Source organism: Chelonoidis abingdonii, chromosome 13 (assembly GCF_003597395.2).
Source record: "Chelonoidis abingdonii isolate Lonesome George chromosome 13, CheloAbing_2.0, whole genome shotgun sequence".
Taxonomy (NCBI): domain Eukaryota; kingdom Metazoa; phylum Chordata; order Testudines; family Testudinidae; genus Chelonoidis; species Chelonoidis abingdonii.
Window position 1 is genome coordinate 3,382,271 of NC_133781.1, and position 14,623 is coordinate 3,396,893.

The 14,623-nt window shown below is 48.3% G+C and overlaps 1 protein-coding gene across 4 annotated transcripts; it reads left to right on the forward strand.

The window, feature by feature from the left end:
* Window positions 1-2,891: 2,891 nt before the first annotated feature.
* On the forward strand, window positions 2,892-12,076 carry LOC116824955 (zinc finger protein 34-like). 4 transcript variants are annotated; one of them, XM_032780628.2, is made up of 5 exons: window positions 2,892-3,073; window positions 5,039-5,226; window positions 6,318-6,444; window positions 8,909-9,022; window positions 9,341-12,076. In XM_032780628.2, exons 2-5 carry the CDS (start codon window positions 5,161-5,163, stop codon window positions 10,243-10,245), a joined length of 1,212 nt encoding a protein of 403 aa, XP_032636519.1. In that variant the 5' UTR covers window positions 2,892-3,073; window positions 5,039-5,160; the 3' UTR covers window positions 10,246-12,076. The 4 variants fall into 4 exon arrangements, with proteins under 4 accessions (XP_032636519.1, XP_032636520.1, XP_074928123.1 ...); XM_032780629.2 differs by having other exon boundaries at window positions 5,144-5,226; XM_075072022.1 differs by lacking the exon at window positions 2,892-3,073 and having other exon boundaries at window positions 4,151-5,226.
* The last annotated feature ends 2,547 nt before the right edge of the window (window positions 12,077-14,623 follow it).

Genomic DNA, 14,623 nt, shown 5'->3' on the forward strand with positions numbered 1-14,623 from the left:
TTAAGCCAAGCTCGTCATCTGCCATATTTACTATTCTTTCTACACATTGGGGTGGTTTGGTCCTGCAACCTCAATAAGAATTCTTTAAAATACAGCCAGTTCTCCTGGACTCCCTTCCTGCTCATGTTATTCTCCCAGGGGATCCTGCCAATCAGTTCCCTGAAGGAGTCAAAGTTTGCTTTTCTGAAGTCCAGGGTCCATATTCTGCTGCTTTCCTTTCTTCTTTGTGTCAGGATCCTGAACTTGATCATCTTATGGTCACTGCCTTCCAGGTTCCTATCCACTTTTGCTTCCCCTACTAATTCTTCCCAGTTTGTGAGCAGCAGGTCAAGAAGAGCTCTGCCCCTAGATAGTTCTTCCAGCACTTGCATCAGGAAATTGTCACCTACACTTTCCAAAAACTTCCTGGATTGTCTGTGCACCGCTGTATTGCTCTCCCAGCAGATATCGGGGTGATTGAAATCCCCCATGAGAACCAGGACCTGTGATCTAGTAACTTCTGTTTAGTTGCCGGAAGAAAGCCTCGTCCACCTCATCCCCCTGGTCCGGTGGTCTATAGCAGACTCCCACCACGACATCACCCTTGTTGCTCAGACTTCTAAACTTAATCCAGAAACACTCAGATTTTTCTGCAGTTTCATACTGGAGCTCTGAGCAGTCATACTGCTCTCTTACATACAGTGCAACTCCCCCAACTTTTCTGCCCTGCCTGTCCTTCCTAAACAGTTTATATCCATCCATGACAGTACTCCAGTCATGTGAGTTATCCCACCACATCTTTGTCATTCCAATCACATCATCCTTGCCTGTGCCACGACTTCCAGTTCTCCCTGCTTGTTTCCCAGGCTTCTTGCATTTGTCCCCTGGAACTTGGTCATCAAAGCCCAACACCCATGTGATTCCTCTTTCTGCTGACTCTCATTTAGGCTGCAAAAGCATCTGGATGCCATCTGCCCATCCCATGGGAAAGACATTTGAGAACATCAGTTCTCTAACTTGCTGTATATGAAACCACAAAACTAAGTCACTGAACTGCCTTGTACTCCAGCTAACATCATGTGAGTACTGAAGGTCTCGCTCTTTACACTTTAAATAGCGGGCACTACGCAGGTACTCAAAGATCAGAAGATGCCTAAGGATTGGCAGAATAGCTGCTGAGAATGAGAAAGGAAGGAGTGTCCAGTGGTTAGAGCACTAGCTTAGGACCTGCGAAGCCCAAGTTCATCTCCCTGCTCCACTCCAGGCTGCCTGTGCAAACTTGGATAAATCACTTTGGTCCAGGTCTTCAAAGGTATATAGGTGCTTAACTCCCATTGAAATCATTGGTCTTCTGCAGATTTCAGCAGGAGTTTGATACCTAAATGCCACTGAGGATCTGGGCATTAATTTCTCAGTGTTTCAGCTCCCCATTTGTAACACAGGGATAATAATACTTCCTTACCTCATAACCTTGTGAAGACATGTGTATTGAAGACTGTGAGCTGCCCAGCTACTGCAGTACTGGAGGCGGTATAAGTACCTAGCTACCTCACTAAAAATGGTGCAGTGTGGATACAGTGGTGTGGGGTTCTGCACAAGCTTCCCCAGGTATAAATCCACTAATGTAGCCCCTGCTGCCATGTCCTCATTGCAACCTTTAGGAAGCTAACTTGATTAAAACTAGAGCATGTCTGCACAAGTTTCAAATCTGCTGCAGCATAGACAGACCTGAAGATTTGGAAGGTGCTAGTGTAGACAAGGCAGTGTGCTTTTCAGGCACAAAATGTAACCCTGCTGCCTGGTGATGTAAGCCAGATTCAAATATATAGTGTTTCCTCTTAAAAATAACCAACACGATGCCTCAAGCCCTCACCCAGAAACTTGGGAAAACAAAATATCTCCCTGGGCACCCTTAGCAGGCAACACTTTGCTTCTGGCAAGCACCGAGTCTATGTATAAAACAAAGAAAATGATATTAAGGGGAAACAGAACACAGTGTTAATTTGGGAATACACAACAATAAATCAACCATATATTTATATGAATTAATAAGTACAATAGCCACTCCTGCAGTGCCTTGGGCAGTAGTCCTTTGCCTCAGTTTCCCTACCTGCTGGGGTGAATATCTAGGGGACAAATGTCCTTTTGGCACCTCGCTTTAACTTGCTCCCCCTTCTCTTATGGACCAAGGCTGGTTGTCAGGGATTAGTGAAGCACACTGCCTTGTCTGCATTACTCTGTTAACAGGTGTTAGTTAACCTTCTAAACCCTCATCTAGTGTCGGAGCAGATTGTGGACCAATGGGAAGCAACTCCAGCTAGGCTAAGGACTGGAACCCATCTGCCTTATGGGTGGATGGATGTTTTGTTGGCTTCCAAATTAGCTAATTAAATATAAATGAGTTTGTAAAGTGGGAAAGTATCAGAGTGGTAGCCCTGTTAGTCTGGATCTGTAAAAGCAGCAAAGAGTCCTGTGGCACCTTATAGACTAACAGAGTATTGGAGCATGAGCTTTCGTGGGTGAATATCCACTTCGTCAGACTTTGTCATCCACGAAAGCTCATGCTCCAATACGTCTGTTAGTCTATAAGGTGCCACAGGACTCTTTGTCACTTTTTAAAGTGGGAAAGATGTTGTATGATGAGTGGGAGCAGAGAAGGAGGAGCAGGTTCCAGTAAGGTATATACTGATGATGGTCCACTGACGCGGGGGTGGGAGGATGTTAGCTTAGGAGGGGGCTACCCTATATTGCTGCACGAGGAACAGACAAGGATGAGCTTGGAACACGGTCTCTCACCATAGGCTTAATAAATCCTTGTTCCGTGCAGCCCTGCCTGCTTAGTTACATTGGCTGTTGCTAATGCAAGGGGATGTGGCTCGCTTTGTCTACTCCCATACCGGAGTTGAGCTTCCTGAGTCAGACGCTGCTGCCGAGCGCCACCATTGCGACCCGGAAGGAAGCCTGGACTGATCAGCTCAGCTGCTGCCTAGCGCCCGTCTGTGCCCAGCCGGGGGGACTCTGTCTGGGGGCTGGACCCAGCCCCTGGGGCAGCCCAGGGCTCTGCCGACACCAGCCCCTGAGCCGGAGCCTGCAGGTGAGGGGCGAGACCCGGGGGAAGGGCTGGGGCCGGGCAGGAAAGTGACTCTGCACCACCGGCCCCTCCTCGGCAGGGGGGCTGCGAGTCCCGGAGCTGCTGCTCTCCCCAGGCTCTGCACCCTGATCGCCCGCAGGAGCCGAGCCAGCTCCGGGACAGCGAGCACTCCGGGCCAGGGACCGAGTCTCCCAGCCCGAGGGGAGGGAGCGGGAGGGAGACAGAGGCAGAGACTGGAAGGGGCAGCAGGAGCGATCAGTGGGGAGCGAGATTCCCGGCTCTCAGGGCCGGATTAGCTTTTTGTGGACTCAGCACCAAACATATTTGTGGGACCCATTGGGGAAACAGGGCATGTGGTGGGGGCGATCCGCAGAGCGAGGGGCCGGTTGGGATTGGTGAGGTGCAGCACAGTGGGAGTAGCCCCACTCAGCCCAGCACAAGGGCACTGTTTACAAACCCACAACTGCTAGGGCTGCCAAACCCTGCCCTACAGCGTGCCCCTTCCACAATGCCCCCCCTGACCCTATGCCCAGCGCCCGCTCACCCAGAGACCTCTCCTACAGAGCCCTATGCCTGGTGCCCCCTCGCCCAGAGACCTCCCCCACAGGTCTCTATGCCCAGCACCCCCTGCCCAGAGACCTCTCGCACCAACCTCCCACCACAACTGCACAGCACCCTGCCCAGCTCTCCCACCCACAGATCCCCTACTGTCCAGCGCCCCCTTCACAGTCCCACCATCACAGCTGTACAGCGCCCCATATTCCTGAGGGAATGCTGCATCAAATTCTGTGCATAATATTTTAAAATTCTGCAATTTTTTTTTTACAATAAATAAATGTGGAAGCTCCACCATGGCACTGGGGAGCACAGGCCACTGGCTGCATGGAGGTGGGAGAATACTCTGCAGCCTCCTCTGCCCCCCAGGATAGGGACTTGGCAGTGAGGCTGAACCTGACCCTGACACAGCACAAGGGCCAAGCCTGCCACAGAAACACCCTGCCACAGGCACACCAGACGTGGGCAGGGAGGCTCAGCCTGGAGCAGGATCCAAGTGCAGAGGGATTTAGTGTGTGGGGATCCAGATGGGGGTAAGAGGGTTCAGTGTGGGGCAGTCTGGGTACAGGCAGCTCAATGGGGGATCTGGATGCACGGGGAGGTTCCAGGTGCAGGGGCAATGGGAGTCTGCAGGGGCGACCAAGTGAAAGTGGTTGGAGCTCAGCAGAGGAGTATTTGGGTGCAGGGGAGGTGGGGTTCATTTGGGTGGGGGTCCAGGTGTAGGTAGTTGGGGTTCAGTGGGGAGGGTGTCTGTACGGGCATGTCGGGGTGGTACAGATGCAGGGGAGGTGGGGCTTGTCAGGGTGAGGGTTTGATGGGCCTGCTTAACAGGGCAATCCCAGTTGCTGCCAATGGGATCCGCATGCTGGGCCCCCGCTTCCCCATCCCCTTCTCTTCCCAATCCCATGCCCCTTCCCTACCACTCCATCTCCTTCCCATCCCACTCGTTCCTTCCCCACTGTCTCTTTCCCCCTGCCCCCTTCTCTTCCCCATCCCATGCCCCTTCCCAACTGGTCCATCTTCTCCCCAGTCTTGGGGGACAGAGGGGAAACCGCCCCCCAGCACAAGCCGGCAGAGCTGACTGCGGCCGGGTCGCTCCACTTCCTGCCACCCGACCTCGCACTCATGGGGCGGTGGGAAATGGAGTGACCCATCCCCAGCCCGCTCCATTCTGCTCCACTGGCATCGAACAGGCAATCCTCACATGATCTATTTCCTGTCACCCATTCCCAGCTTCTGGCAAATAGAGGCTAGGGAGGGTCACTATACCTGCCCATCCTGGCTAATAACCATTGATGGACCTAGCCTCCATGAATTTATCTAGTTCCTTTCTGAACTCCTTCAATAGCCCCTGAGGTGGATGGTTTAGAGCTTGTCTGCTGAAATAAAGTGACCAACTGTTTTCTCAACCAGGCAGAACTTAAAGCATACGCAGGGAGAGAATCTGGGGGAAGCGGAGTGTGAAAAGGACCAAAGCCCTTTCTGAAACCTCTCCAATCACCCTTCTCACCCTGACAGGCTGCAGAATAACATCCATGTTTTGCTCCACATCACTTCATTCTGCCAGGGGAAGGGAAATGGCTGTAGTGGAGCTGGAACAGGTAGGAGATTTTCAGGGGTTCCTCTGATAGATGGAGGGGACACGAAATATACAGATATGATTGGGTCAAAAGCTGCTAGGCCCATTTAATAGGGGCTTGGTTTTACAAATAGGTGCACTGGGCTGGGATGGAAATTTCCCCATCTGTGGGACAGGAGTTAACCCTCTAAAGTGCCCTGGAGCTACTGCCCAAGAAGCAGCATCTTTCCTCTCTGTGCAGGACAGGGGTCGCTGTGATAGTTTCCAGCCATGGGTAAATTTTTAGCTGAACCTCTCAGCTGTGTGGAGATCTAAATGTGGGCGCTGTAGCTCACAAGGGGAAGGAGAAGAGCTGGTTGGATTTTCCCATCAAACATGTACAGGTCTGTCGCATCTTACGCGCATTTAACATGCGCGATTTCAGCTTTACGCGGTCGGCAAAAACAAAAAGAGAAAAATAACAATTGAAATACTCTTTCTGTAGTGCGGGCGATTCCGCCCACCATTCAACTCAATGTAATTTTAACTATACGCGGCTTTCGCTTTACGCGCTAACCGCAGAACGGAACCCCCGCGTAAGATGAGACTCACCTGTAGTTCAGTTAAAAATGAAGTTCTCTGTGAGGAAATGCTGAATTCAACATTTTTACATTTTATGTTGGGATAATCAACAGGAAGACATTTCATTTCAACATTTGCAAATAGATTTTTTTTCCTAAACTTTTCTTTGCTCCTAACCTTTGACTATTTCAAAGTTCATCCCAGTGAAAAAAATGTTTTAATTATCAGGACCTCCCACAGAATGGAAATTCCATTTTCTGAGCAGCTCTAGCAGGGAGGTGAGAGGATGGAAAGCAAAAAGCAATATTCCTATGGTGACAGTTTCATGGCTTGATTTATGTAAAGTAGGGGAGAGCAGCAGGTCTTTGAAGGGCATAATGTCATCTATGATAAGTGGCACCATAGGAATAAGAAACCAGTTTGGAAGTACAATTGCAAATGTTGTTTAAGGACACAACATATTGGAGACTGGAGCAAAGGGGACAGTCTGGGGCCTGTGACTGACTTGGTGGGGTTTTCATTGGAGCACAGTACTAGTAGTTGTTGTTTCAGGCACTTGTGACCTTCAGAGAGGTGGCTGTGTATTTCTCCAAGGAGGAATGGGCTCTTCTGGACCCTGGTCAGAAAGCCCTCTACAGGGACGTCATGCAGGACAATTATGAGACGCTGATCTCACTGGGTAAGGAGCCATTTCCTCAGATCATGACTTGTCAGATTAAACAAGTGTTGCCAAGGAGTAAGAAAGATACAGACTTGCTGGGGATCTGCCCGTGGTGGGTGCTGTTAGGATACTTTACGGCCTACTCATTGGTGTGTTAGTGTAACCCACTGGTAAAGGTGTGCTACAGCTCCTCTTCAGTGCCCGTCCCATAGAGGATATCAATATGCCATAGCCCCAGATAAAGAGGCTTAATTCAAACTGAAACAGCTCCTGATTTTAGCTCTGGAGATCATCATTTCAGTCCCTGGTGTTCAAGATGGTGGCTGTCAAACTAGCACTATCAGGCAAGTTCCCTGGAATAAGTCACAGGCACAACCATGTCTATACATTTGTGGGAGCAGGATCTGGGCAGCTTCATCCCTGCTGCTGGGCAGAAACAGTAAAATCAGGCACATCCCTGAACCACCACCTGAGTAGGAGAGGGAGAAGCCACACCCTAGAGTGGCTGACTGCCTGAGCATCAAAAACCACCTCTTTACTCAGCCTGCACAATAACACTGTTCTACTATCATCCACCCAGAAGAGGACCACATGCTATGTCTGGGGTTTGATACCCAGTCTCTGCTGGTCATCTCACACATACACACACACCCCTCCACCTCCATCCTCAGAGATGTAGCTGTGTATGCTTAGCAATGGGATAGTGGTCTAACATTGCTGCTGTCACAGTGTCATTAAATCCAGTGATGCATGGAAATCCCTGAAATGTTACAAGGGGCCCACCACAACTCTCAAGAGACATCTCGTTGTCCTCAAAGGCCTCTGCTTACATGTTCCCATGAAATGTCACTTCTTCTCCAGGAACATTGCATAGCAGCCATGCCTTCACTTTGTTTCTTCTCAGGACACCCAGGGCTGTAAGTTACCCTGTCACTATCTGCCACCAGTGCAAAGGAAACTTGCCTGTACTAGCTGGGTGTTAGCTCCCTAATACAACCAGCCTCTCTGTCATGCAAGCACTCTGCTCTTTGCACTGCAGGTTGACAACAGATGCACTCCAGCCCCCAAGTCAGCTCAAAGTGTCCCCCTGAGGTGTCCTGTCCCTGATTACTGGATACCCATAGAAATCCCAGAGGAACGCTGCCCCAGTTTACCAGTTAAACCTTAGCTTACGGCTCCTTTATCGCACACAGACCTTGAGTTCAGTTATTGTAAAACAAAAGGAAATTTATTCAAGGAAGAACAGAGATTCAACTAGAAACAAGGGTGAGTGATGTACACAAAGGGTTACATATAATACAGAATCTTGAAACATGAACTAGGGCCTATCCTTATCAATAGTTACCTTTCCTATCTAATTAAGTAGGTTCTCTCCCCAAAGTTCAGTCCTTTGCAGTGGTAGCTAACCCCAAGGAACTCTGATCCAGTCTTTCATGAAGCAGCCCTGCCCAGCCAGGTATTACCTCCTCAGTGAATGCATGCAGACTATCTCCACCCTGAGATACACTGAACTAGTTTATGTCTTTATTCCCAGACAGGGCGATCCCCTCTCTGTCATATCATTCCTTTTCACTTCCAAATTACTTTGATATTTATAGTTTTTTCCATGGACTTTTCTGGGTTGGTGCAAAGGTAGACAAATGAGTCTTGCGTTATATCACCAGCTGACCCGGGATGGGAACAACTCCCTCCTGCTTGAATGGGCTAACACAGAGGTATATTATTGCCTTTTAATTCACTCTCACTTCATAACCCTGAGACCATATTTTCAATATACCATATATACTCATTCATTAGCCCATTCGTTTATAAGCCAACCCCCCAAAATGGATAGGTAAAAATAGCAAAAATGGTATGACCCTTTCATAAGCTAACCCTATATTTCAGGGGTTGGAATACTTTGGCTCCTGGCCCGTCAAGGTAAGCCACTGGCGGGTTGGGACATTTTGTTTACTTACAGCGTCTGCAGGCATGGAGCCCTTCAGCTCCCTGTGGCCGCAGTTCGCCATTCCCAGCCAATGGGAGCTGCAGGAAGTGGCGTGAACCACGGCCACAGGTAGCTGAAGGGCTCCATACCTGCAGACGCTCCAGGTAAACAAAACAAAAATGTATTAGATATTCAATTCAATGATTCCATAGAGTTTAAAATCATCAAATTTTGGTGTAGACCTGTTTATAAGCCGACCCCTGCTCTTTGATGCATCACCTTTTTACCAAAAATATTTGGCTTATGAACGAGTATATATGGTAGTTACATTCTTCCTGAAATATTACATCATGTGGTGGTTGTATCTATACAAGCTTTCAGTGGAGACTTCACATGCTTCCCTTTATTGATAAATACCATGAAACCTCAGTGTATCAGATGTAGTGAGTTTGTCTGGTCTGAGGCAGGAGTGCTTGTATAGAACAGTGAACTCTTTGCCAGTTGGCATCAGTGGTCCTTTGTGTCACACTAACCCTATATTTCTTCCATGGGTAGGATTTGTGACTCCTAAATCTGACTTGATCTCACAGCTAGAACGAGGAGAGGTGTCATGGGTCCTGGATCTCCAGGGCTCTGAGAAAAGCGACATGCTGACAGGAACCTACATAGGTGAGGAATCATAAACTGACTCAGAAACCATTGAGGGGTGAACAAAACCGTTGGGATTCCCACTGAGGCCCTGTGAGCTGCCCCAGTTCTGCCTCATTTCATCCAAGACATGACTGTCCCCAGCCCATCCATATCCTCTTGCCAGATGTCACTCTGGCTTCCCACCCACCCTGACTGATGTCTGGCACTAGCTGTCTCCCCATGAGTGTTTGGATAGAGTGTAAAGGTAGAATTGGTCCCCTCCCCCGCAGTTATTTCAGTTTGTTCTCCACATTTCCCTTTCTGAGGTTCCCTGTCTGGATTCTCTCTCTGTCCTAGCAGGTGATGGGACAATGAATGAGAACAAGGAGGAGAATTCTCAGCAGGAAGGTCCTGAGCAAGTGGAACCCCAGGGGACGTTATCAGGAAGATCGGAAGGGGATGTTTCCCAGACTTCTGAGCAAGGAGAAGCCTGTCAGACACAGCTCAGGCCTCAGAGAAACCTCTCTGGGGAGACAAGGGGTAAATCCAGTTACTGTGGGAGAAGTCTCAAAGGCATCCCAATCTGTCAGGTGACCCACTTGGGAAAGGGACTAAAGACACTGAATGACTCAGGGGAAAGATACAATAGCATCTCACACGTTATTAGTCAGCAGAGAATCTGTAGAGCAGGAAAATCCAAGAAATGCACTGACTGTGGAAAAAGTTTTGCTTATAAATCGGAACTTGATAGACACAATAGAATCCACACTGGAGATAAACCCTATAAATGCCTCAACTGTGGGAAAAGCTTCACTTTGAGCTCCACCTTGATAAAACATCAGAAAACTCACACAGGGGAGAGACCCTATAAGTGTCCTAACTGTGGGAAAAGCTTCCGTCAGAGTTCACACCTTGTTAGACATGAGGGAACCCACAGGGAAGAAAAGCCCTATAAATGCCCTGACTGTGCAAAGCATTTCAGTTGCACCGCAAACCTTCTTACCCATCAGAGAATTCATACGGGAGAGAAGCCCTACAAGTGTCAACACTGCGGGAAAAACTTTACACACCATTCATACCTTCTGGGCCATCAGAGAATCCACACTGGAGAGAAACCCTATAAGTGTCGACACTGTGGGAAAAGCTTCACACACCGCTCAAACCTTAGTACGCATCAGAGAATCCACACAGGAGCGCTACCTTGCAAACCTAAGGACTGTGGGGAAAGCTTCAATGTGAGCTCAGACGTGATTGGCCAGTAAAAGCTGGAAGGGAAACTGGTGGGGGATAGAAACCGTCTTCAACAAAGACTGTATCTTGCTAGGTTAAGTTATAGTCTTTTAGATGAATTTTCACTTTTATTTGCTTGTAACTGTTTCCGACTTTATCCCTTTTACTTGGTATCACTTAATCTATGTTCTTTTGTTAAGAAGTTTGTTTTGCTTTCATTCTAAATCATCACTGCTGTGTAAGTTTAGTAAAGTGTGCGCTTCTAGAAAGCAGACAGGATGGAGTGTTTTACTAGGCCTCTGTAGGGGCAGAGAACCTAATTCTTTCTGAGAGTTCAGTGGGAGGGACTGGTCCCTGCTGTAGGAGGTTTTGGGGTGAACTCAGGTTCTGAGAGGGTACTGAGGTCAGTCTGCAAGGAGTAAGTGGATTGGGCAAAGCCAGGGTGAAGATTATGGGCGGCTAGCAGGCTGTTGAGAGGGGAACAGCTCTGAACCAAAGCTACAGAGCCACAAATCATCCATGGGTACAAGGGAAACACTGACTGAATCCCTCACTGGCCTGGGTGAACTCCAAATCATCACACTTGGCAGCCCACTATCCTCAAAAACATCTCCATTCCCCATCAATAAGATAATTTCTCTGCTTATGCACCTAAACACCCACTCTGGCACCACACCTACGAATACCAGCTGAGTCACAAATCCTGGGGCATCTGCAAGTGCGTCTTCATTGACTTCGGTACAGTGGACATCTTTCTCAAAACTGAAGCAACTTGGGCACTATAGATTACTTTGTGGCTCAAGCCTGTTCTTGATCTGGCAGAGGCAATCATGCAGGTCCTCTTTCTCTGGATCAGTTGCCGTGGAAACTGTTCCAAGGATATAGAGTGACCCATCCATTCCCCATGCTTCAGAGTGGTCCTGGGTATTTCATGGCTGGCTTTCCACAACTCCCTTATCTGCTGGCCTGAACTAACAGTTGAATTTTTCTCAGAATTCTGCCCACAGCACTGCTTGGCCCCAGGAAATGGGCAGTGGGCACTAGTTCCTCAGTGGCTGCATGCCACGGGTAGCTGGCCAGGCAGAGCTATCCACTGAGTATGCTCCTTGATTTCTGTCCAAATACAGCAACTACAGTGATGTGTTTTGGAAACAAACACAGACACTGTGCCCAGTCATGCTACAACCAGGGGCAAACATTCTGTTCATACATATATACATACATATATATATATATATATGGTACGTTTGAGCCGGAACTAGCTGTACTGCGCATCTATCGTCTGGTGACCTCACATATGCTCCATTTTGTGCCTATGTGCGCACACCAACAAGCCCCACAATAAACCTGTCAGATGCCTGCAACCCCTCCAGACTTCACCTGGCATAGTCACTGCTTTAGATTTTGTTATAGAGCTACTTGAGTCCAATGGGTTCACAATGGGTGGATGTTTTGCTGGCTTCCAAATTAATTAAATATGAATGTATTTGTAAAATGGGGAAAATGTTGTATGATTTTCCTTGAAATCCTGACTGTTTGGTTATATTTAGGCTTGAAAGGATTAGATTTTTATCGATAAATGTCAATAACCATCAATTTTGCTGTACAGACAAGCCAACAATAAAACATTTCTATCGATAATCATCTAAATTTATAGATAGGCAAAGTAAGCAAAATGCTGCTTAAGAACTTGTTAGAGTTTGATTTAAGGCAATTTACTTTGTATATTTTGATATGATGTTGCAAAGTTGGTTTCAATGCTTATAAAAAATTAAATTTTTGAATCACCACATCTATTGTCATTAAGAACAAACTATTCTCTGACTCCTCCCAACTTCCCACAACTCTGAAAAATTAAATAAATATGCTTAAAATCAGTATTATCGGTTCAAATTATAAAAATAAAACTTGAATTCTCTCAAGCATAGTTCTATTGACTGTTTACTATTGAAAGGGGAGGCGGCTGTGCTCTCTCTACTGGGGTTGAGCTTCGTGGGTCAGATGCTGCAGCTTATGCATCTATTAAGACCAGGAAGGAAGCCTGGAACCTGAATTCAATTGATCAGCTCAGCTGCTTGAGAAGAGATCTGGATTAACCGCCCCTTGTGCCCAACCTAGGGGGGATTTTCTGCGGTGGCTGGACCCAGCCCATGGGGCAACCCTGGGCTCTACTGACACCAGTCCCTAAGCCCGAGCCTGAAAGTGAGGAGAGACACCCCGGGGGAAAGGGCTGGGGCCGGGCAGGAAAGTGACTCTGCCCCTCCTTGCCCCAACTCCGCTCCTGGGGGGATGGGGTCGGTGAGTCCCAGAGCTACTGCTCTCTCTGACCCCGCCAGGCCCTGCTCCCCGAGCACCTGCAGGAGCCGAGCCAGCTCCAGGAGAGCGAACGCACTGGGCCGGGCCAGGGACCGAGTCTCCCAGCCCGAGGGGAGGTGACAGGAGGGACACAGGGATAGAGACTGGAAGTAGCAGCAGGAGCAATCAGTGGGGAGGGAGGTCCCAGCTCCCAGCCCTATTCCCTGCAGCACCCTGGTGCAGATTGACTTTCCTAGGGAGGTGAGGAGCAGGAAGAGGAAAAGCCAGTTCCTGCCTTGTGCTGTTGGGGGAAGGTGCTGCCCTCAGACAGTGTCAGGAGGCATCTCCTTATATTAATTGGTAGATACTGTGGAAAAGGACACTACAAGCATTTCATTAAATACCTGTTATGGTGATGTAGTAGCACCTGGAGAAGCTGAGAGCAGAGCCTCATTTGGCTTTCTGCTGCACACATGATTAGAGAAATCACTGACGTGTTTATAATCTATGCACAAGACAGACAAAGGCCTGGTCTACACTACGCATTTAAATCGATTTTAACAGCGATATTAATATATCGGATTATGGTTAGTGTGGACGGAAATCGACGGTATTGGCCTCCAGGCGGTATCCCACAGTGCACCACTGTGACCGCTCTGGACAGCAATCTGAACTCGGAGGCACTGGCCAGGTAGACAGGAAAAGCCCCGCGAACTTTTGAATCATTTCCTGTTTGGCCAGCGTGGAGCTCTCATCAGCACAGGTGACCACGCACCACAAAGAGAGAAGAATTTGTATTGTAGGTGCTATGAGCGCCTCCAGCAGAGTGATTCGTCCACGTAAGCTTGGGGAAATTTCATCGGAATTTTAATATAAATGGGACAGAAAAGCATTCTCCTAACTGGCCTTGGGCTTAGAAGAATCCTCCTTTGACGTAGCAAGTGGGGGGGGAGAAGGATTGCTAGTGGTTGTCTAAGCGAGTCTAATACAGCTATGCGTGGGGGTTGGGGGGAAGGGTTTGTTAGTAGTGAGCCTCCAGATCAGCATGTGGTGAGGGAGGAAAGCCATTTGAGAACTGGTACTTATTATAGCGGGGGGGTTGGCACTGCTTCTGCAGTAACTTAGGAAGAGCATCAGAAAGCGCACTGTGTAAAAGGAAAGCACAGAAGACGAGAAAGACACTAACTACAGAGCTGCTGCATAGGTGAACCTGAGTTTCTACAAAGGTACATTCTGATGCCTCCGGTCTTCCATAGCTGCCTGTGTGTGTGACATCTGGGGTAGTACCAAGAGGCTACGGCACTCAATTTAATGAATGCGACCCTGTAGGTTAATCACATGTGCTATGTAAGGTGACACTATGTTTGTTTTATAAACCTTAAGTGTTTGAAAAGAGTCATAAATTGATCTGTTAAACAGTGTTCTTTGGTTAATAGCTTATTCCGTTTTCCCGCCTTTATGCAGCGCACGATCGTTCAAGCTTCCCTAATCATCCTGAGGCTAGCTCAGAAGCGAGAAGACGAGGACTGGATGAGTGAATGGTCTCAGAATGGAAGCAACACGCAGTAAAGAAGTCACAGAGTGATGGAAGGACTGTAGATAGTAAATGCAAGGATGCAGTGAACGTGAGACAGGAGGGATCAATGGAGGATAGGAGGGACGGAGGCTAGGATGGGAGAGCCGACATGAGTTAGGTGGTTGAGAAGATTTCCAGAGGTGTGGCAGGAAGATAGCGGTGCGGGTGCAACGCTGGAGTGCTGCGTATCAACAATCTTTGAATCATCTATCTCCGTACGTGCATGATTGGTGGGATGCTCAGGAAGAGCAGCAGGGGACATCATGAGTCTCACAGTGACGACATAGTAGGCATGGATAGTGATAAGAGTCGGAAACGAACTAGCCACTCCTCGGTTCCTATGCGCTTGTCTATCTCTACGATAGATAAGAAACTGCCTGCGGGATAATAGAGATTTCTCAGAGACAGCACCTGCACTTCCACACTACTTTCTCGTAGTGAAAGTCCAAACAGAACAGGCTGTCAATACACTGTTTGAGAAATCAGTGCTTATCGGATACTCTTATGGTTTTCCGCTTCCTCACTAACTACAAAGAGTA

Excerpts from the sequence above, each read along its gene's own strand:
- LOC116824955 (XM_032780628.2), top strand. The coding sequence starts at position 5,161 with ATGTTTTGCTCCACATCACTTCATTCTGCCAGGGGAAGGGAAATGGCT. Across the intron at positions 5,227-6,317 it reads CTGTAGTGGAGCTGGAACAG|GCACTTGTGACCTTCAGAGA; the intron begins GTAGGAGATTTT and ends TTGTTGTTTCAG. Across the intron at positions 6,445-8,908 it reads TGAGACGCTGATCTCACTGG|GATTTGTGACTCCTAAATCT; the intron begins GTAAGGAGCCAT and ends TTCCATGGGTAG.